At 41.6% G+C, this 21,786-nt stretch overlaps 1 protein-coding gene across 4 annotated transcripts in view; it reads left to right on the top strand.

Annotated features, from left to right (window-relative positions):
* LOC110976137 (uncharacterized) overlaps positions 1–21,786 on the top strand; it is a 36,591-nt gene that overhangs the window by 12,163 nt on the left and 2,642 nt on the right. For all 4 annotated transcript variants that reach the window (XM_022229173.2, XM_022229174.2, XM_022229178.2 and 1 more), the window contains 30 exons: positions 523–636; positions 1,381–1,494; positions 1,760–1,873; positions 2,634–2,747; positions 3,506–3,619; positions 4,017–4,130; positions 4,791–4,904; positions 5,331–5,447; positions 5,565–5,681; positions 6,139–6,252; positions 6,654–6,767; positions 7,269–7,382; positions 8,280–8,393; positions 9,037–9,150; positions 10,246–10,359; positions 10,930–11,157; positions 11,504–11,617; positions 12,162–12,275; positions 13,682–13,795; positions 14,207–14,569; positions 15,005–15,124; positions 15,610–15,726; positions 16,127–16,246; positions 16,786–16,899; positions 17,418–17,537; positions 18,574–18,690; positions 19,430–19,540; positions 19,975–20,094; positions 20,639–20,755; positions 21,423–21,536. In XM_022229173.2, the coding sequence (XP_022084865.2) occupies positions 523–636; positions 1,381–1,494; positions 1,760–1,873; positions 2,634–2,747; positions 3,506–3,619; positions 4,017–4,130; positions 4,791–4,904; positions 5,331–5,447; positions 5,565–5,681; positions 6,139–6,252; positions 6,654–6,767; positions 7,269–7,382; positions 8,280–8,393; positions 9,037–9,150; positions 10,246–10,359; positions 10,930–11,157; positions 11,504–11,617; positions 12,162–12,275; positions 13,682–13,795; positions 14,207–14,569; positions 15,005–15,124; positions 15,610–15,726; positions 16,127–16,246; positions 16,786–16,899; positions 17,418–17,537; positions 18,574–18,690; positions 19,430–19,540; positions 19,975–20,094; positions 20,639–20,755; positions 21,423–21,536 (3,819 nt within the window). The remainder of the gene's footprint in view (positions 1–522; positions 637–1,380; positions 1,495–1,759; positions 1,874–2,633; positions 2,748–3,505; positions 3,620–4,016; positions 4,131–4,790; positions 4,905–5,330; positions 5,448–5,564; positions 5,682–6,138; positions 6,253–6,653; positions 6,768–7,268; positions 7,383–8,279; positions 8,394–9,036; positions 9,151–10,245; positions 10,360–10,929; positions 11,158–11,503; positions 11,618–12,161; positions 12,276–13,681; positions 13,796–14,206; positions 14,570–15,004; positions 15,125–15,609; positions 15,727–16,126; positions 16,247–16,785; positions 16,900–17,417; positions 17,538–18,573; positions 18,691–19,429; positions 19,541–19,974; positions 20,095–20,638; positions 20,756–21,422; positions 21,537–21,786) is intronic.

The following is a 21,786-nucleotide window of genomic DNA, read 5'->3' as shown; positions in this document are numbered from 1 at the left end:
GGTGTATCATTTTTAATGTGAAAGGTGCTTGTTCTGGGACATACTGAACTGGGATATATTGATCTGGGATATATTGAACTGGGATATATTGAACTGGGACATACTGAACTGGGATATATTGAACTGGGATTTATTGAACTGGGATATATTGAACTGGGATATATTGAACTGGGATATATTGAACTGGGATATATTGAACTGGGACATACTGAACTGGGATATATTGAACTGGGATATATTGTAGGCATCTGGAAAACTGGACAAAGACAAAGAATTCCAAGCAAAGTAGTGCTTAGAAAGAAACAGCTAGAGTATGTCTTGGAATTGGCTTTGGAAATGTACAAATATAGAAAAATTGTTTTCATCCACGTTTATCACAACAACTTTTTGTTATTACAGTTTTCTTTGCCAAGTTAATACTCTTTATGTTAAAAGGTCTTCTTGCTTAACTTACAGTGTCATTTATTTAAAAATGGAAATCTGAAAGGACTAATTTTTAAAGAAAAAATTATTTCTTTACAGAAGTGGATGAGTGCTTAAGCAATCCTTGTCTCAATGGAGCAACTTGCAAGGATCAGTTGGGTGCTTATGAATGTATGTGCCCCATGAACTACACTGGTGTGATCTGTGATACAGGTAAGAGATTGTATCTGTGAGTTCCTTCTGCCATTAGGTTGAGTAAAAGAATAAGCCAAGTTGAGGTTTCACTCGCAGAAAACAATGTCTTTAGTGATCACAAAAGTCATGTACGTGAAAAATGTAGGTGTGTCTCAGATGACGTCACTTCCTGCAAATTGCCATGCGCGTTGGATTTTGGATTTCAAATTGTACAGGGTCATATTTATTGGAATGTGAACCAGTGACCTCCAGGACACCAGTGATTGCAGCTGTGCTTGCCTGAAGCCAGTGGTCTCCTAATTATTTTTCCAATGTCCTTGGACAAAATGACAAAGTGGGAAAGTATGGCAATTTATGGCTGTAAAGCGGTCAGTAGAAAGCAAGAGTACCTGTGGAGAGTTCCAGATGTCCTGTAAAAATGAGTGTGTGCTTGGCAGCATCATTCCAAAGAGCTGGTGATGAATTTATATGAAGGGGTTTAAACGGAAGTAGAAACGTTCAGATAATTGCTAGCAGGTTTATGCTGCTCTAGCAAGGTTAGGTTTTTTTTTAAGTTAAGACAGTTCTTGTATTGTTCATACGTGGAATGCCGCGTGTTATCACTTTAGGACCAAAGCCTGCATTGTAATTTTAACTTTAGCTGGGTTCACTGTTTGTTGTAATTGTTGAATGAAAGTTTTGCTGACTGCAGGATATTGTATTGGTGAAACCGTACCTTGATATCAGATGTTAATGAAGCTTAATTGGCTTGAATTAATTTAGAATTAAATCCTTGCGAGAGTCTACCGTGCCAAAACGGTGCCACATGCAACAACTTGAGAACCACCTATACCTGTGAGTGTGTTCAAGGCTATGATGGAATCAACTGTGAGCTTGGTAAGTTTCATGATTACACAGAGTGTTTTGGTATGCCTGTAAAGTGCCCTGCCCAAGGACATAGCTCATGGCAAGTAGCTGGATTTGAATCTTGTGCCCTCTGATCATGTGTTACAAACTGTAGCCCAAAGTCCTACTCCCTCAAATGAGGAAGATATGCTCCCAACATGATCAGTGTGATAGAATGTTTGTAACAGCAAGGTAGCTAGTAAACATGGTAAAACTGTACAGTTGTTGAGGTTTTATTGGTCATTTTTCCCCGCAGTCACTGACCTGTGTGCCTCCAACCCTTGCCGGAACAATGCTACCTGCATCAATTACGCCAACTACTATACTTGCAACTGCACAGCGGGTTGGGCTGGCCCACTCTGTGATGTTGGTAGGTTGAATATTGAAATTTTTCGAAAGGTATCTGATACTTTCTGCAAAGTAGCGATCGGTTGATTCCCTGTCACTTTATGCCTTTAGAGCAGGCAGATGTCTCAAGAGGTTACAAGTTCTTTTAGATAGATGCATGAGGGGCATCAGTCCATCCAATTTTTGGCCAAGATTTTTGTGTGATGAGTGGATGTGCTGATTAACTGCAGTAAAAGGAAACAGTATCTGAAGAGGAAAAAAAGACATTGGTCATCGTGTTCAAAGTTGTAAAGTAACGACAAAGATTGCTATGAAACCTTGTCTTCAACTTTTTCATGATGCTATCGGACTACAGCGAGAATTAACTGCTGGTGGCTTGATAGTGCTATTCTTGACAACTCTCAGAACTCACTGTATTGGACAATTTTCTTTCCTGTCTTGATGTATAATTGATTTTTTCGCTCTGGAATATATTTATAGAGATTTTCAAATAAAAAAACAAACAAGCAAATAAACTTTTGATCAATTTGTATTTCATAATGCTATTGGATGAAGACAAATGTGAAGGTCGTTAGACTCTCAGACTGTCCTGCATTCTCCTTCAGTTCTCAGAAGAATTTTGCTTGGCACAGGAATAGGCTAAGACAACACTGCGACCTCTGTGGACCTGTGCATGCCATGTAACCCTTGGGTCTGTCAATCCTCGTGCTCAGACCATTTTGAAAGGATGCAGACTGAGAGAAAGTTTCTCGGTAACTTGTGACTGAATTTTTCCTGTTTAGTCGTGGACCCCTGCGCATCCAATCCCTGTCAGAGCGGTGGATCCTGTAACTCCTTCTTGACCTACTTCACCTGTACTTGCCTCCCAGGGGTATCCGGCGATCTCTGCCAATTTGGTACGATGAAAAATATTTTCTTGTCCATGAAACTCTAATACCTAGAGGTCCTGAGATTCCTTAATCTAACAGAATCCAAAACTTGCTTGGTAAATCTTGGGAAAATGATTTGTGAATATTTGAACATGTAACGTAACATTGGCTGGGCTCAATGTATTTGTCAAAAATAGTCAGTAGATTTTAGATGAGTTGTTTGTACTTTGAGTCCAAATATTTGCCCAAAGAACTTGAATTTTTTTGGATTTTGAAAGAAAAACATGGTATGTTGTCTTGAAAATTGCAAATCTGTGCATTTTCATGTTCGTAGTCACTGTGTTTTATGTGGTGACTAGCATGACAGGTGTGCCAGAGATCGAAGCAATCAGTAATTTTTAAGATGACTAGGTTGGTAGCTATACATTCTTAAAATCTGTAATCCTCTTTTTGTATCGATACAAAAAAAAAGGCAACTGGAACACCTGCGCTTACAGGCATGCAATTCCATCTCAGATGGGTCTGTTCACAAAAAGGGTTCTCCAAAAGGGGTCACCAATTTTTTCTCTGAATTATCATCGTGGGATGTGGACATTTTCTACTATAAATTTTGCTCTGGTGATAAGAATGATAAAGAGAACAATGGTCGATGGTCTCTCTTAAAGACCCATGAAATATGAAACCTCCAATCTTTATGTTTAATTTACTTTCAATTTCCCAACCCTGTTCTCTAACATGACACAAAGATTTGTCTGACGAAGCTTTTATACTCTTCATCATGATAGCCTTAGATCCATGCACTTCTCTCCCTTGCCTGAATGGTGCAACATGCTCCAAGAATGGGACCTCCTACCAATGTGTATGTCCCCCAGGCTGGACTGGCAATGACTGTGGTGTTGGTAAGTCTATTCAGTTCCTGCTTCCACTCTAGGAGGTGGCCACTTGGTTTCCCTTTGGGTATTTGGGGAGACTTTAATGTGGTTTCCTTGAAAGTTTTGCGTAAAGTTCAATTCAAATCATCGTAGTTGGTCTCTGTTCCATTGGAATTTTATTGAAGCCAATTCACTGGGAAACATTGCACAATATTCTTAGATTGAATGCCGTATGCCCTCCATAACGTCACACTTAACCCCCAAAGAGTGCATTTTTTAAAACGTAAGCATCTAAAAGTAAAAGTCTCAATCCATTTTCCATAATCTTCATTATGTATTACTTCCAACCTTATCATGAAAAGAAATGAGCCCTGTTTGTGCAAAGTTTTGTCATTGGCTTGTTTTTAAATGTTATGGCCATCAGACATCGACGAATGTGCCAGCCAGCCGTGTCTAAATAACGGAACTTGCACAGATCAAGTGAATGGGTATCAGTGCACCTGTGAAGACGGATGGAACGGGACCAACTGCCAAATACGTGAGTACCTTAATTTAAACAGCCGGGGGGGGGAGTTCAAAGAGTGAACTGCATTGGTCTCGTGTATGGAGACTGTCGAGACCATGGGTTTTGGACTTTTGATTCAAACTTCACTATCTCCAGCCTCCAACTTTTGAGACTTTGGCAAAGTGTGGCCCATTTCTTAAAGGAACATTCTCTCCAAGTAATACGAGGCCAAAGTTAAAAGTGTTTCCATTTGAAAATGAAAGCCTTTGTTTAATGACTTCTCAGTCATAAATGAAACCACGGCCACAGCAGTACTGAAGTTATATCAACAATTTTCCAGGGCCATGTGTTAAAATTTACATCACCTGAGTACAAAATTCTTTCCGTTGTGCTGTGTATAAATGCAATACCTGACTAAATCTCAGTCACTAGATTGATGAGTTGTAAATCACACTTCAGTGAATTATTCATCCCAGTGCACAGCGCAGCTGCTCTTTAAAAACAGAAGTTCCATTTCCTAGCAAAAGAAGTGTGCCACGGCATTGCCACATTATTGGTGATGCAGTGATGTTCCCATTCAGTCTATTTCACCATGTGGAATGGAACGTTCCATCTCTCACATCAGAAAATATATTAATACTATTGCACTCACGTCCTTACCTATACAATGTGCTAATATTCCCTTCCTGGCAGCTATTGATCGGTGTGCTAGTTCCCCCTGCCTTAATGGAGGGCTCTGTAATAACTACAGGACCTATTACACCTGCAGTTGTGCCCAGGGCTTCACAGATAGAAACTGTCAGACAGGTGAGTGAAATTTTCAGTTTATATAAACCAGTCTTTTCTCAACCTTGAAACTCTTCCTTGTAGGGTTGATATTAGGATTTAGCTGCCCGTTCCGATAAGTATAAAAGATCTGGACTGGTTTAGTTTCTAGGCTGCTAGCTTTGTTAATAATGCACTAGTCTAGAGTTGTAATCAAGTCACTATGTCATTACAAACCACAAAGAGTCTCTATTACACGTTAGTCTCAAGTGATGAGCTACTTGTATGCACAGTGATGAGGCATTCCTTTATCATTTGTTAAATTGCTACGTGACCTGTGATTTGGCTTTTAAATAACTCCAAATTGGTTCTGCGTGTGTGTATCAGAGAGGATCCAAACTCTGACTTGAGTGTTTCTCTGGTCTCTGGTCTATTTGATCCCTTGATTGACTATTTTCACCGTTGCAGCACTCGATGCCTGTGGCCCCATTAACCCATGTCTGAATGGAGCAACCTGTGACAACCGCCTCACGTTCTACATCTGTCAGTGTGCGGACGGATGGACGGGCACAAACTGTGACATTGGTAAAGTTTGAGTTCTATACAACTAGTCAATCTTAACCTGTCAAATTACAAATTTTCATTGTAGTAAGCACGATCAAAAGGGTTCCAATTTTTTTATTTTCCCCAATTTTATTGTAGTTGCGGATGAATGCAACCCTAGTCCATGTGGTAATGGAGCGACCTGCACCATTCTATCCCCTGGGTCATTCTCCTGTGCTTGCCCTGATGGATGGATGGGTGAAACTTGTAACGAAGGTAAGGGAGGATAGCCACACTCGCAATTTGGGAGGTGTGAAAAATTGTCGTTTTAACCGATAGTTGATATGTCTTTGCATTTTCCATTGCATAGGTACTTTAGTTCATTACAGCATACGCTGTGAGTTTTTGTTCATTAATTTGGCAATCGGTCGCTCAAATTATTTGAACTTGTGTGAACAAGTGTGCGCGTAAATATGCCTGCCTCGGCCGTACTTGGTATTCTGCATGGTGCCCTCAGCTGCACCTGCATGGATCAAATACAACACATCGCTTTATTTGGCCCCGCACTAAAACAGACAGTTATGTGCGCTGTGAGATCTGTGCTACTTGCACGACACAAGTTAACCCTGGAAAATAAAGCTGACGGCCCTTCTCAGCCTGTTTTTTGACCAGAAGGGCTGAGTGTCTCCTCCATAGTCGCTACCCTTTGTGTTTATTGTTCTGTTATCTTCAGCTGTGGATCTGTGCACCTCTGCACCGTGTCTGAATGGCGCTACTTGCTTGAATCAGCAGACCAGCTATGTGTGCCTGTGTGTGCCGGAATGGACTGGTGAACGTTGTGAGACAGGTCAGTCCTTTGTCTGTGTCTCTGCTTGCCTAGCACTCCGTACAACACAAAGAGCTCATTTTGCCCAAATGCAAACTAAAAAAAGAACAAGGGCTGGAGAATGGCTCCAAGCCTCATTTTGTTAGATCTGGTTGAATGTTAGATTTTTCCCTCCGCCGTTCTAATTTTAGATATCATTCGGTGAGCATCCTTTGCTGTTCAAGAGCTTTGGGTGGAACTCAAACCCATGACCCTGTGCTCCCTAGTGCTGATGTCTCACCATTTGACCACCAGGCCTGCCACTTTCAGCAGGCTGGTTTTGAAGAATCCATAGCAATAGCAAAACATCACAGGAACAACTTTGGATGGAATTTGAAAAGATGGTAATGTTTTATTTTATGATAATGTTGTTTTTTTTCCAGAGCTGAATGCCTGTGATCCTGACCCCTGTAGAAACGGTGCCCTTTGCACCAACCATCACACTTCATACACCTGTGAGTGTACTCCAGGTTGGACAGGAGTGGACTGCAACATTGGTAAGTCACGAAGTTTCCTTTCTTCATGCAAGAAACAATGTTTCCTAATGGATAGAGTTGACAACTTGTAGCCTGGACATTGCTATTGTGTTCACATTCACGGGTGCTAGTGTTGTTCTCAGATATGATGTCATAGCAGTTTTGTGCCCATTCTGTCGAAAATCGGTCATGTGCACTCTGTGTCATACGAATAAGCCACATCTGAATGTTAAAAGTTTGCTTGAACTATCATTTATGTCTACATTAAGCCTCTGATGACTGGTGGCTTCATCCGTTTCCCATTGACAAGTGTGTTATTACTATCTGCAGCCAGTTGATTTTGTCATTTGGAGTTGAAAGACCATAAAAGGTGCTGCAGCTTGTCTGTTGTTGCATTTTCTGAACATGTTGCCTATTTCTCTTCAAATATTTACCTTGTTTGTCAACCTCTGTTGCAATCAGTTTGTAGTAATATCTAAATCTAAAAATGGCAACTTTCTCTTTTTACCCGCTTGAATCCAGCCATTGATCTATGCAACCCAAACCCGTGCCAGCACGAGGCTGTCTGTTTCAATCTACAGACAGATTATTTTTGTCTCTGCTCTGCCCTTTGGACTGGCAAAAACTGTGAAACAGGTCAGGTTTTTTTTCCAATTGTTTAATCTCATTTTGATTGCTCAGTTTGACCAGAATATGTTTTAACAGATGGAATAAGAGTCAGACATGACACCTACATACTATGACACCTACATACTATGACACTGACACACTATGACACCTACATACTATGACACATACACACTATGACACCTACATACTATGACACCTACACTCTATGACACCTTCATACTATGACACCTACACACTATGACACCTACACACCATGACACCTACATATTATGACACCTACACACTACGACACCTACATACTATAACACCCACACACTATGACACCTACATACTATGACACCTACATACTATGACACATACACACTATGACACCTACATACTATGACACATACACACTATGACACCTACATACTATGACACCTACACTCTATGACACCTTCATACTATGACACCTACACACTATGACACCTACACACTATGACCCCTACACACCATGACACCTACATATTATGACACCTACACACTACGACACCTACATACTATAACACCTACACACTATGACACCTACATACTATGACACCTACATACTATGACACCTACACACTATGACACCTACACACTATGACACCTACATACTATGACACCTACATACTATGACACCTACACACTATGACACCTACACACTATGACACCTACACACTATGACACCTACACACTATGACACCTACATACTATGACACCTACATACTATGACACCTACATACTATGACACCTACATACCTGTACTATGACCTTCACATTTCTTAATGAAGAAATATTGTTTTTAAATGTGGATTGGAAGATTCACCTGTAGGAAACTTAAGGAAACCCTAACTTTTCTGTATTCAATCGGTTTGATTTCAGCTGTGGACGTCTGTGACAGTTCACCGTGCTTGAATAATGGAACTTGCCAGAGTACATCAGACGCATATCAGTGTCTCTGTCCAACAACCTGGACAGGTGCCAACTGTGAAACGGGTGCGTTGCCTTCATACGCACGTAACACTACACCCTTTTAGAGATTAACTCAGAACTGCCTAGTTAAAATTCAACATCAAGCATCAAACTGTTTACTTTTTTTTTTTTTTGCATTGGCATCATTTGGATTTCACAGTCTATGCTCATGGCGAAGCTTCAGTAGCATGGTACTCCATACCAACCCTAAAATCCTAGGTTGTGTCAAAATTTTGATCAATTATATTAAAAAGGGTTCAGGACTGTGAAGATTAATGGAATACGTTTCCGGTTCTGTTATGTATTTCCGTGTATTAAAATTGTATAAGAAGTAGTTACAGTAATGAATGCACTAACTTAAAAATTAGGTCAAAATGCTGATTCACCGGTTGGAATTTCCATGACTTTAGTAGAAAATTTTGTACAAATTGTTTACACATTTCAAAGATTTTTTAAGGAGTTTTAGCTTGTAAGCATGCACGTGTCCCCTTACAGAGGATACTGTGATTAGGCAGTTTGTGCAAACATTTCTGAATTGGTGTTCTAAACACAGTAGGACGATTACTAATGCAGTATTGTCAGCAGTAGTCAGGACCCGGTTGCATACTTTTTGGACGCGTTTGTGCTTCTGTCATGAATTAGTTACATCCTTTTCTTCGGTTTGCAGCCCTCACACCGTGCGCATCCAATCCGTGTCGGCGCGGCGGTACATGCAATGACTACGGGACCTACTTTGAGTGCGATTGCCTACCTGGCTGGAAAGGAATCCTTTGTCAAACAGGTGGGCGTACTGTATGTTTTCTCTGTTTTTATTATAGCTGTGTCATGGGATACAGTTGTTCAACCCAGGAAGTGGGTGGGTCAGCTAGAATGAAATAAGAATGGAGCAAAAGCCAAGCCCTAAATCATGTCTTATTTAGAATTATTTTTTTTTTTTACATTTCAGTTCTGATCACGCTTCTTTTTGCCAGTTTTTTTTAGATGTAGAAAATGTCAGCCACAAAGATTTAACCCTAAAAGAGCCGTTATATTTTGGCCCCTCTCACAGCCAGGTGGGGGCAGACACTGCCCCCCCAAGAACTTGACTGTGCTAGGCTGAGTTTTTAAAACGTGGCAGGCATGTACAGACACTTCTTATCATTACAAGTGTGAAGTTTAAAGTCAATCAAACAAACGGTTTCATTGTTACGATCAAGTTCAAGGCTAAGCGTGTACCAGACTACATGCATTGAGCGGCACAGTAGCAAAAGTATACAGTTTTTGCTGACCTGTCTGGGAAAAACTGGCGCCTCGCAAGAATGGTAGGGTCAACTTTCACAAAATTGGTGTCAAAATGACCACAAAGAGTTACTCTAAAACTCCTGAAGGCTCAGCTCCTGAAAAATATCCATTGTGGAGATATCAGAAAAAATGTTGAGTGGGACAGATTCTGGCCCCTCGGCTGTTTTAGGGTGAAAGCTGTTTGTTGGTAATAATATATTGGCATTTGTAAAGTCTGTCCTCGTTTGGATTAATCAGAAAGTGAAGCGTGAGACTTCCTGACTGTGGTAAAATGGTGTTTTTTGTATTTCTTTTTCAGCCCTCTATACAAAGGAAAGTGGTTGAGGTCTAACCTGCAAAATGACCCTAACCCTAGTAAAAAGTCCTCCGCTATGGGTCTGGTTGTGTGTAACACCTTCCTTTCATGGTTTTAAAACAAGATGCCTGACGCAAGTTCATCCTCAACAATTTTTCAACATATTGCATAATAGTGTGGAACTTTAGGGAGCGAGGGTGAACGCTATCACACAGAATTACCGACTGTTAAAAAAGAAGGTTAACACACTCTGGCCATGTTTTGTCTGAAAGGTCTACTTGATGTACTTTTTTCTTTCAGCTGAGATACCATGTCTGAGCAGCCCCTGCTTCAATGGAGCTGAGTGCTTTAATAACGGAGAAAATTTCCTTTGTATATGCCCTCTTGGATTCAGTGGACCGACTTGCTCAATCGGTATGTCCCTCTGTGCTGAGCACATCATGTAAAAAAGACTCCTTAATCAGTGAATATTTTGCAGTCTAATACAAAGTCATAGGCTCTGCTCACTAGCAAGAGAGGGCTCCGAGTTACCTAGCAACAAGGGGACACCATGAACTACATGAGCTCATGTTTAGATCACCTACCTTGTGTGAGCAATGTGTTGTTTTTTGGGAGCTATAAAAACCTAGAGGAAACAAAAACCTCATTTTCATTATTTGAGCATTCCTCCAACCTTTGTTTTGGTCGTGATTTCCTAGAGCTAGAGCGTTCTCTTCATCTTGGTGATAACCCTCACTCGAAAAATTCCTCTAAAATCATATTATAGCTGCACACAAATTCAGGTATGCAGCCATCACCTTGATGGGAAAGGCTGGGTATAAAAGTTTGCATACTGCAGCATAGCAGTGGCTTCCAAGTGTCAGTCAAACTCTTTTTTTCGTCACCACTGAGGACGTACTCGGGCACAGGGTCCAAAAAGAGGACCCAGTGTTTTAGGTTGAACTTTCTTTGAAACGTATACTTCCTGTTTGACTTTGCTCTCAGATGATGACGAGTGTGCAAGTTCTCCCTGCCTCAATAACGGCACCTGCATCGACGGGCCAAACTCTTACACCTGCGCTTGTGCATCACGCTGGATAGGTGATCATTGTGAGACAGAGCGCAATGCCTGCAGCAGCAACCCCTGCCAGAGTAATGGGGAATGTGTCAACATGTACACCTACTACGTCTGCCAGTGCCCGCCGGGATTCTTTGGAAATCTCTGTGAATACGGTATGTCTTCCCGACGCACAGAAACATAGGAAAGTGGATAATAACCCCCAACTTGCTACCTCAGGAAGACTTTGACGTCCTTGACAGTGACAAAAGCTAATGCAATCCTCTTGTTTCCCTGCAAACAAACCTGACTTTCCCACTTGAATGAAAACTTTGGTCTCCGTCTCGAACCAAAAGCCTCAAGGAGACTCTGAAATGGCCAATGTGCAAAATATCTAATGTTCAGTATTGCTCTTTTGGTACTGATAATTTCTGAAAAGATGGCCCCCAATCGGTATTTTTAGTGATGTACATGTAAACTTACCCAACGGTTTTGAACTGAAAGAATATTCTTTACTCTCAGATGTGAATGAGTGTGCAAGCGGGCCATGTCAAAACGGAGGAACATGTACGGACGGCAGCAATGGGTTCAATTGTACCTGTGATGTCAACTGGACGGGGCCAACATGCGAAATAGGTGAAACAGATTGCACTGTGTTGGCCCATAAAATCCCACATCAAGATTTGGGTGTAAAATCCTAGAGATTCAAAGATTGAGTTAAGATGGAATTCTTAACAGAAAGACTGATTTGAGTGGAAAAGTTGTTGTGATGGGAACTGTGCTCTTCAGACTGGGTAAAGAGGGAATTTCTTTTTGCTATGAGGTTTGCAATTCTGATCAATAAAAACAATGAAATTCAGAGGGTAAACTTTCACTGGTAGTAAGTTTCCAGGTGTGTATTTGTGACGTCAATTCCCTGAAGTTGGAATATTTGAAGTTTCATAAGCAAATTGCTTTTAGCCCATTTTAGCCCGTTTCTAAGCTTTAAGCCAACATTGCAGACTTGTGCAGAAGGGAGCTTTCTTCTCATTGAGAGCAGGTTCAAATCCCGCCCCAGTCAATTTCTTTGTTCATCCTTATAATTTGTGTGTTAGTTTGATGGCCACACATTTCACCGGGGCACGCTCGATAGGAAGTGAATATACTCTAACACTCATTTTGACTCTGCATAATTTCTCAGGTGTAGATCCTTGTGACAGCTCACCCTGTGCTAACGGCGCAACCTGCACCAGTAATGTGATAGAGTTTGCTTGTTCATGCCAGCCAGGCTGGCAGGGAAGACTGTGTGATGACAGTGAGTACTGAAGCTTAGACATCAACAAGATCACTGAGAGATCAAACTGTGTACGATGTCTCTTCACAACCGTAATCGTTCTTGATGTTGCAAAAACTCCACAAATAACTAGCTTAAAACAAACACTTATTCCAACATCTCTATACAACGTTCTGATAAAAAAAACCTTAAGGTTTAATACTTTATAAAGGGTCCTCATAAAGTTTTCCATCCAGAAACGAAATGAAGTGAAGATTGACAACCCTCCTCGTTTTGTCACTAACATGTATGTGTTGGCATCCCATAATAACACTAGACACTTGTGAACAACAGAGGGCGTGCTGTAACACCTTCACAGGATTGATTTTAGCATTAACAATGGATGTTTTTGATTGCCCTACAGTGCTCTTCGTGTTTACCATGTACTGTTGCAATACTAAACTCACTGGTATTCCTGTTCATCTGGCCATGAAATCCATTGTGCATCAGCTTGAAAACCGTTCAGTCTGTTATCAATCCTCAGCCAGTGATGGAGTCGAGTCCATCTAATCCGAGTCCAAAATGAGCCCAGTCCGAGCTGAGTCACAAGTCCAAAAAAATTGGACTCGACTCGGAGTCTGGTTTCAATTCCTCGATCACTGTTCCTCACTGGTATCCATTTCTACTTCAGGGTGGACAGAGGTTATTGTAGTAAAGTTTCTTGCCCTAAGTCTCAAAGTACAACAATCCCTTTGAGTTGGGAGTTGGGAGTTGTATACCGCTGCATGACATTTTAGCAGCTGCTACAAGCCACTGATTGTAGCTATACCCTTGCAAAGGTTCAACTCTATGGCATTGGTAAGCACCCAAATCTGTGCTTACCAATATTTTCTACAAACAAAAGTCCTTCTTTTGTGAGCGGCCTTCATTCACATGGGCTCAATTTCTAAGCACCCAAATCTGTGCTTACCAATGTTTTCTACAAAGTCCTTCTTTCGTAAGCGGCCTTCATTTACACGGGCTCAATTTCTTAGTACCCAAATCTGTGCTTACCAATATTTTCTACAAAGTCCTTTCGTGAGCGGCCTCTACTGACATTGCATTTTATTGTGTCACCATGTAAAGATACTGCCTATTGTCCAGTACTGTCGGCTTTGCTCAGTGCTAATGTGTTGAAAGGATTCCAAGCCCATTTTGGTTTGCTGGCGGCCAGCTGACCAGTGACAAAAATAAACTGCATCTCTGAACGAATACTGAGTGCTCTTCACATCTCTCCCCCCCCATCAAAATCAGCTTGCTGTACCTCAGTTTTGATTTTAGGTATCAGATCATTAAGCACATTGAAGTATCCATCACACGGAAGGAAAGTAGGATTATGAATTGCCTGGCACTGCTCTTAATGCAAGGTATACTTTCACTGACGAGTCCCTTTTCAATTTTTATTCTAGACATCGATGAGTGTGCGAGTTCACCTTGTCTGAATGGCGGGACATGCACTGATGCTGTGGACGGTTACCAGTGTGATTGCACACCAGCTAGAAGTGGCAAAAACTGTGAATTACGTGAGTTTGTACCATCGCATATAAGGCACATTTGCGAAATCAGGTTAAATTCTGCACATGGTAGAAAACTGTTGCGGATGTTAAATTGGATTTCCATCTAGGCAAACATTTTCAGAGCCAGAATTTGAAGTTCATTTTTCACAGTACTGTTGTACGATTGTGGCACCTTGTTTATATCAAGTAGTTTGTATCTGCAAAATTAAAATGAATCTACATATTCTCTTTTTCAGAACCAGTGTTTTAAGAATTTTTCAGTCGTGGCGTGGGTACAGCCCTGATTTTTAGAATTTCACTGTCAATAGAAGTTCTGTCAATGAAAGTTCTAATGATGTTACAGCCAGACAAAATGAAAAGTCAGTTCTAAAAATAAAAGTAAGCCAGTTAATTTCCTATTCTGTGTTTGTACAATAGAGGGCAGCTGTGTCCTTAATTTGGCTGCACAACCGAATGACACCCTGATCATCCACACACCAAACTTCCCTGCCAACTATGATGACAACCAGTACTGTCGCTGGATGGTGACTGGCCCCGAGGGTGCTGTTCTGCTTGTCGATACTGTGGAGTTCCTGACTGAACTGAACTATGATTTGGTGAAATATGGCATGGGCTCGGACCTCAACGACCCGGGGTCCATTGTGCTTCAGACATCAGGGGACAAGGTTCCCATTGCATTCAAGACCGAGGCGAATCAACTGTGGATGACATTCACCTCAGATCATGACAAGACGGAGACAGGAATTTCAGTCCGTATTACTGTGGAAAGCGAAAGAGATGGTGAGTGTGACTGTGTCCAAATCAACTGGCTGTGGCTTGTCAGGAATGCATATGTCTATGGGAAGTGCCTCAGCCACTAGCCAGTGGCTCCCTATGCAGCTTGTTGGCCGTTAAGAGCAGCAGCCGTATGGCACTGCTTTGCAAGTTCTATGGGAACCAGTGAAAGACTTATCATGTGTGCACAGCAATTTGTGCATGTGATTGGTTTACATGCAGTGTTTGCAGTGAGTTCGCAATGTCTCTACATTAAAAGGAATGCAGCTCAAATTGAATATGGCTGTGTTCGTTTGCTCTGGGCAACAGGCTCCTGTCCCAACCATGTCTTTACTCCGACTCATATAAAGGAAAAGTCTTTTTTTCTTTCAAGCCCTGCCAGCACTGAGCCTGATCGATACCCACGACTGATTTCTTGTATGCCATGTCTTGTTTCCGCAGTTACCGATGAATGCAGCAGTAACCCTTGCCTGAATGGCGCGACGTGCCTGAACGGCATTGACAAGTTTGCATGTTATTGCATGCCTTTGTTCACCGGACCCCTCTGTCAAACTGAAATTAGTAAGTTGAGCTTCCACTGTACCCTCATTTTGTTGGAGCATATTACGCAGGCATATTGCCAAGAGTTTAATGCCCTCTACACAGACGAGTGCGACTTTTTTATATTCAAACAAACAGTTTGTAAAAGATCATTGGTGTTGTTATAGGTTGTCCAGTAATCACAAAGAGTGCAATTTGAAAAGATGTTTACAGTTGTGACAAAGCTAAGATTGCTGCAATGTGTATTTGTTTAGAAGTATTCAGCTTGGCATAAACTGCCTGTCTGGAGAGTACCGATGTATGACGCCATTTGAACCTGGAAAGGTAGTGCAAACGAACGAAGTGCGCGTGCGTATTGGTTCACACGCCGGTTCTTGCGCTAATGCTTTTTACACACATACATGTAATTGTGATGTATTCACTTCAGCACTCTATAGCACTCTGTGTTAAAAGTGACTTTCGTATCACAGATATACATTTATATCTATCGTTGGTCTCTTTCCAAGGTCCCAATATGTGTTACAGTAATCCCTGCCCTCCTGAAGCAGAATGTGTCAGCGAAAACAAACAGGTCAGGTGTGTGTGCCCTGAGGGATTCAGGCATCCGTCCTGCTCCGTACAGGGTGAGTGACAGACACGGTGAGAGACATGGGTAGGAATGGGGTCATATGTTCATTTATAGGGTGTGGTATGCTCTACACAGCGTAAAGTGACAGACACAGTGAGGTATTGCTGTCAAAATAGGGTCATAGATTCATATGGTTGGGTGTTCTTGTCCTGTGTAGGTTTTGCACTGTGTTGCTATGCTCTGCACATCGTGTATGACCGAAATAATATGAAACGGTGGTTGCAGTTGGGTCATATAAGCTAAAATGATTGGATAAACTTGCTTTTTTGGGCAATTTGTATTTCCACCCATGCCTGTGGACTTCTGTACTTCTACCCACATACTTTTTCTGTCATGGGGCGGAGAGCCGTTTTTATAGTATTCAAACTGGCTTTGTTCGTGCATTCTCATTATAGAGGTTGGGTTATGCGACAGTTCTCCTTGCAAGAATTCAGGGCTATGTACGGAGACAGCAGATGGTCTGAGCTTCGCCTGTGACTGCGCTGCAGGACGGGAGGGAACCTTCTGTGAACTTGGTAAATATTAACCATTGTAAAAACTTATCATAGAAATCCAAGAATTAATCCATAGAGGAGAATAGATATACCTGCTTTTTTTCCCTTGTTGGCAGTTGCACTCGGTAGTTAGCATGTGGGCGACTTCTACTAGGACTCATGACGGAACCTTGGTGTTGTGGAATTCTATGTCAAACCCATTTTAATCAAAACAGCACAAATGGCCAAAATGTTTACAGTTGAAAAAAAGTTTGAAGACACATTTTGCCTCAATCCATTCGGTGTTGGAGTTGAGTCCAACACAAGTAACTTCACATGTCCAGTGACAAGTCCTTTCACAAGATAGTCATAAGTGACAAAGTGAACAATGGCAAAGGAATGCTTTTGCCACAGCTCATTTAATGAGCTTGTGACTTGAATTTGACTTGATGACTTGTGAAGGACTTGTGATGGTCTCGGATTCACTGTTTAGAACGCACTTTTGCGTAGGTAGATGTTTCTTCATTTTGTGTCTGTAGTCTGTGAAGGTGATTACACTTGTTTTCGATGTGTTTTTGCAGACGTTGACGAATGTAAGAGCAACCCTTGTCTGAATTCCGGCGTCTGCATGAATGGAATCAACCGCTTCACCTGTGTGTGTATGCCCTACTGGGCCGGCCCCACCTGCAACTCGCGTAAGCTCACTGCATAACTCGTCAACAAGATTGCTCAAACACCATCGATCCATACCTTGATGCCTTAAGTTGTATCGACCTCAAGCAGAAATTACTGAGGCAGCCTTGTAGCTTAATTAGGGTGCTAGCTTGACGTAAGCTACAGATATGACGCACATGACCAGTCAACTGTTGCGTACGGCTGGTACCTGTACCTGTGGGGGGCGGGGTAGTATTTACACTGGAATAATTTGCTCTGGTGCTCGGTAGAAAAAGCAGTACTTTTCAAATTGGCTCATTGAGGGGGGAATACATGCTAAGTGACCACAAATTGAATGGCATGTGGGTGATGTGGATATCACTGTTGAGAAAAACCGTTCATGGAAATCTTATGAAATGTTATCTCGGGCGAGTAGTCACAAGTCAGGCCCTAATTGACGGGGAATTCACAGTGACAAAAATCTCAAACTTGATGATAACTTTCTCTCTTGCATGCAATATTATTCCTAATCTGTGTTTGTCTTTGTTTCTGTATCCAGCTGTGATTGACCTGCAGTGTCTGAACAGCCCTTGTCGGAATGGTGCGACATGTCAAGCTAATGGGGATACCTACCAGTGTGTATGCCAGCCAGGCTTTCAGGGACAATTGTGTAGCATTGGTGAGTGTATACGAAAGGACCATAAAGAACCATAAAAGTGCCGATTATAGGAACCATATGGGTACCATGGGTACCAGAGCCATATGGATACCTTGTCAGAACCATTTTGGTGCCAAGAATACACCGTTTGGGTCCAGTTACCATGAGAGAACCATGTAACAGAGATTCCACTATTCCAGTTTTTTCTAGATTTTTGGTATTTTCTAAACAGACCCCTGAAATTCCATTTTTCCTTTTTTCCCCCTTTGTTCTGGCTTGACAGAAAAGGCTGGAAAAGTAAACAAAAACGGGAATGCATTTATTTTCACCTCAGAGGTGTCTCCAAGTTCAATGACGGTCGCACACTGCATTCATGGCATGCATGTGCACATGTAGCTCTGTCCTTGAGTAGCCTTATAAACAAGGCTGCCAAACTCGCATGTGATGCGGCACACGCTGCCTGGGCCTGCCTTTATGATCTTCGAAATGACCAGAGCTCAGCAGCGCCACTTGTACCAAGACTGCATGTATGGTGAAGTGAACTGTCTGAATTCAAGACTATTATGCCAGTCAGTGGTTCCCGATCGCAGTGTTTGTGTGAATAGTTATATTGTACGTAACAAGCCGGCAACCAACTGCATCGTGGTTGTGCATGTGTGTTTTCGCAGGACGAGCCATGGATTGATGTCTGCATCATAATTGTGCACGGTTTGGGGTAAAACTTTTATTGATGCATCATAATTGTGCACGGTTTGGGGTAAAACTTTTATTGATGCATGAAATAAACAATGTAATTATTACAGTTGGTAACCAGAAGCAGAACTAGTCCTTTTTTGTTGAATTATTAAGCTTTAGGAAGGGTACTTTGGTAACAAAGAAACTAAGTTTGTTTTTCCTTGTATTGCACCGCGAATATTCAGATCAAAAACTGAATATTTGAAAATAAACTCAAAATGATGACTGGCTCTCTGTCATTCTTGCTTTCCAGTGGCAATCACAAATGACAGTATCTTTCATGATGATGGATTTCTACATTATTTGTTTCGTCTGTTTTCAGATGTCAATGAATGCGAGAGTAGCCCATGCATGAATGGAGGAACTTGTGTGAATGGCATCAATGAGTACATCTGTCAGTGTCCGTTTGGTGCCGTGCAAGGGACCAACTGTGAAACACGTAAGTAAAACAGATCTAGGCGCAATTCCAATTGCTTAACAATTAGCAGAAAAGTCATGCTTATTATCAGGAAATTTTCCTAACCATTAGCACTAATTCATGGTGTTGCTTGGCATGGTTATGCTTACGGTTGCGTGAACATGGACTTTCCATTGCTTTGTCACTACTGCGAGGGGTAAGCGTGTCTTCTACTGCTTACAGTCTATGAGGCGGAGCCTCTGTTAATGTTAAATCATGCTTAATTAGCAGGGCTTTGAAATTGGGCTCTGCAGTGTACGTCGCAAAGCTTTCTTAAAAAATCCACAAACACTAGTAAGGCCTAACCCAGGCTATGCAACAAGCTGAATACAATGGACCACATAATGACCCGTGAAGGGCCTAGGCTGATACGATGTTAGCCATTCTTTCGTTATTTCAGTACATGTGACCTGCTTATATAATGAGTGCACTAGATTAACACTGCATATCTGATATCACTCTCATGCTATGCTTTCTGTTTCGTTCAATCCCTAATTATTTTGCGTGAGATCTTGTGCTTGCCGTGACATCATTGTTTTGAATATTTGGAAGCGCCATGCTGACATTGTGTCCCTGTCAATATGAAGATGGCTCAGAGTTCAAAACGTTCATTGATTTTATGCATAGGAAGAATTCAGTTGTAGAATAATGAATGACAGTAGCTGTATATACCATGGCTGCATGACTGAAATGTGCCCTGGACTATTGACTTTCTTCTCAGCTGTTTGTGAGACGTTACCATGTCAGAACGGTGGAATCTGTCAGGAGTCTAGCCCCTTCGCCTTCACATGCAGCTGCCCTGTCGGATTTGTTGGCCAGTTCTGCGAAGTCCGTGAGTGCCATATTGGAAATAATGACATCCATTGGAATTAATCTTTTTGGGGGTAGGATAAATGTTTTAAACACGGTGCTGTCCTACCAACTCTTATGCATAAAATGGTTTATATGAGCTTGAAAGAACAGGTAAGTGTGAAGTCACTTCATCAACTTGAAGCATGATTTGGCACTAATTATGCCATGACATCAACGCATCGGATTTGCTTTCACATTGAGCACGAACCAGCTTTCCCAAAAGGTTTTTTTTCCTATTGGTAAAAGTCATGGAATTCAAAGCATGATTCAACAACATGGCAATGAACTCAACATTTCAATACGTCAACATTTTACACTTTCAAAAATCGTGACCAAGGAAAGTAATTGTCCAGTGCAGTAGATTTCTTGCAAAACTCTGCCTGATTTGGATTCACCCTTGTTTGATTTATGCAGCCACATCTAGGACATGCGAGACCAGCTTCTGTAACTACCACGGCATTTGCGTGATGACGGAGCAGCAGGTCAAATTCTGCAGCTGTGACAGTGGCTACTTGGGAGAATTCTGTGAGGCAGGTAGGGATCAGCCTTCACCCTCCTGAAGGGGTCCAGTCCCATTGCCACCAACCATTAAACTGCATTCTCTTAACACTGTAACAAGATAAGGACAGTCCAGTCTCGATTTGAAGAACAAATTCTGTAAATCCCAGTTTCTTGAATTCTTATGTTTGTCTTTCCACTCCTTTTATAACAGTGCCCTGGTTATGACACAGTAATTTGTCTGGTCGCCGTAAGTTTGTTGTAATGAGAGTTGACTGTGTTTTTCAGAGTAACCTCCCCTACTTTTAGTGGTCCTGCCTTTGAAGTATTTCTAGGGCTTTCCAGAAGCTTTGTTACAGTGAAAGAATAGAAGATTTCAGGATAGTCAAAAGCAGATTTAATTTATAATGACATTATATTCATTTTGTTATGATATATCTTGCCTTGACAACTAATTCTGTTGGTATAGATCAGTAAAATTACTGGTCTGTATAAGCAACTATTTACTTCCTTTGGTTTTAAAAATGCCTCAATCATGTGACGGAACATCGTTGCCAATTTTTCTGTTTGTCCACTCCAGTCAGGAATCCCTGCGCCAACCACCAGTGCCAGAACAACGGTACCTGCTTTGCCACCAGTCTAAATGACTACATGTGTCTCTGCACTGAGGGGTACGAGGGACACTTCTGCAATCTGGGTAAGAACCGGAGGAATGTTTGAGCTGGGGTTGTATTGCAAAGGTAGGCTGGGAACCAGAGGGGGAGAAAGGGTCCTGACTCACCCCCTCCCCGTTGTTTTTTGTTCTTGTTATTGTATGGAAGTTCAAAAGTAATTACATGTATAATGATGGACGAAGAAATTGACCGGAGGGGCATTTAAACCCTTGACATTCTCAACACTGTACAAAAAAGGGATATGATTAAAAGTGGATGGCTAACATGTACCCATGATGTGTGATATGGACAGAAAAGACTCGTTTATTAATAAAAAGGCTTTTTTTAACATTCCAGACTGGGGTGCGTTCCACAGGTGAATACCTTGTCAACGAATGAAAACAATTCTCTATTTGATTTGAAGAAAAGATTGCATGTGGTGAATAACGATATGCAGCCAAAATACTTGAAAACACTTGCATGGATTTAAGGCAATGAGACACTTCAACCTTTCATATGTTAGTTTTGTTACAGATTAAAAGTAATGATTATTTGATCTGCAGTGGGATAGGTGTGTAGTCAAGCTCTAGCCATTTCTGTGTGACCATTGACACTTGAGGCTTAATGAAGCAAAATTTGAATGCTCTGCGTCGTGTGCCTTAGGAACCTCTGAATAACTGATGACTTTTTGCGCACCTCTTTGCTTCGCAGAGGTGGATGAGTGTGCATCCAACCCTTGCATCAATGGTGGTGTCTGTAAGGATCTCTTCAGGTCGTTCTCTTGTACCTGCCCTGAGGGATACATTGGAGACCTCTGCAATACCAGTAAGTACCACTTGGGTAGGGGGAGTCAGGTGGTGCAGCTGCACTGTTCTCTCCTTCCAACCCCATGACCCGGGTACAAATCTTAAAGTCAAGGATTTTCCGCAAGGCGGAAAATCCGCAAAAATTGTGGATTTGGGGTATAGGACGCGGAAAATGCAATTCTCGTAAGAAAGAAATAAATAAATAAAACAAATAAATGTTTTTGATCGTTTCTGCACAATTAATCAAATAAATATCAACCCAAATTAGG

Source organism: Acanthaster planci, linkage group LG07 (assembly GCF_054643075.1).
Source record: "Acanthaster planci isolate LZ-2023a linkage group LG07, COTS_SCS, whole genome shotgun sequence".
NCBI lineage: Eukaryota > Metazoa > Echinodermata > Asteroidea > Valvatida > Acanthasteridae > Acanthaster > Acanthaster planci.
Note: the sequence above shows the minus strand (reverse complement) of the source record. Positions and strands in the feature narration are given on the sequence as shown.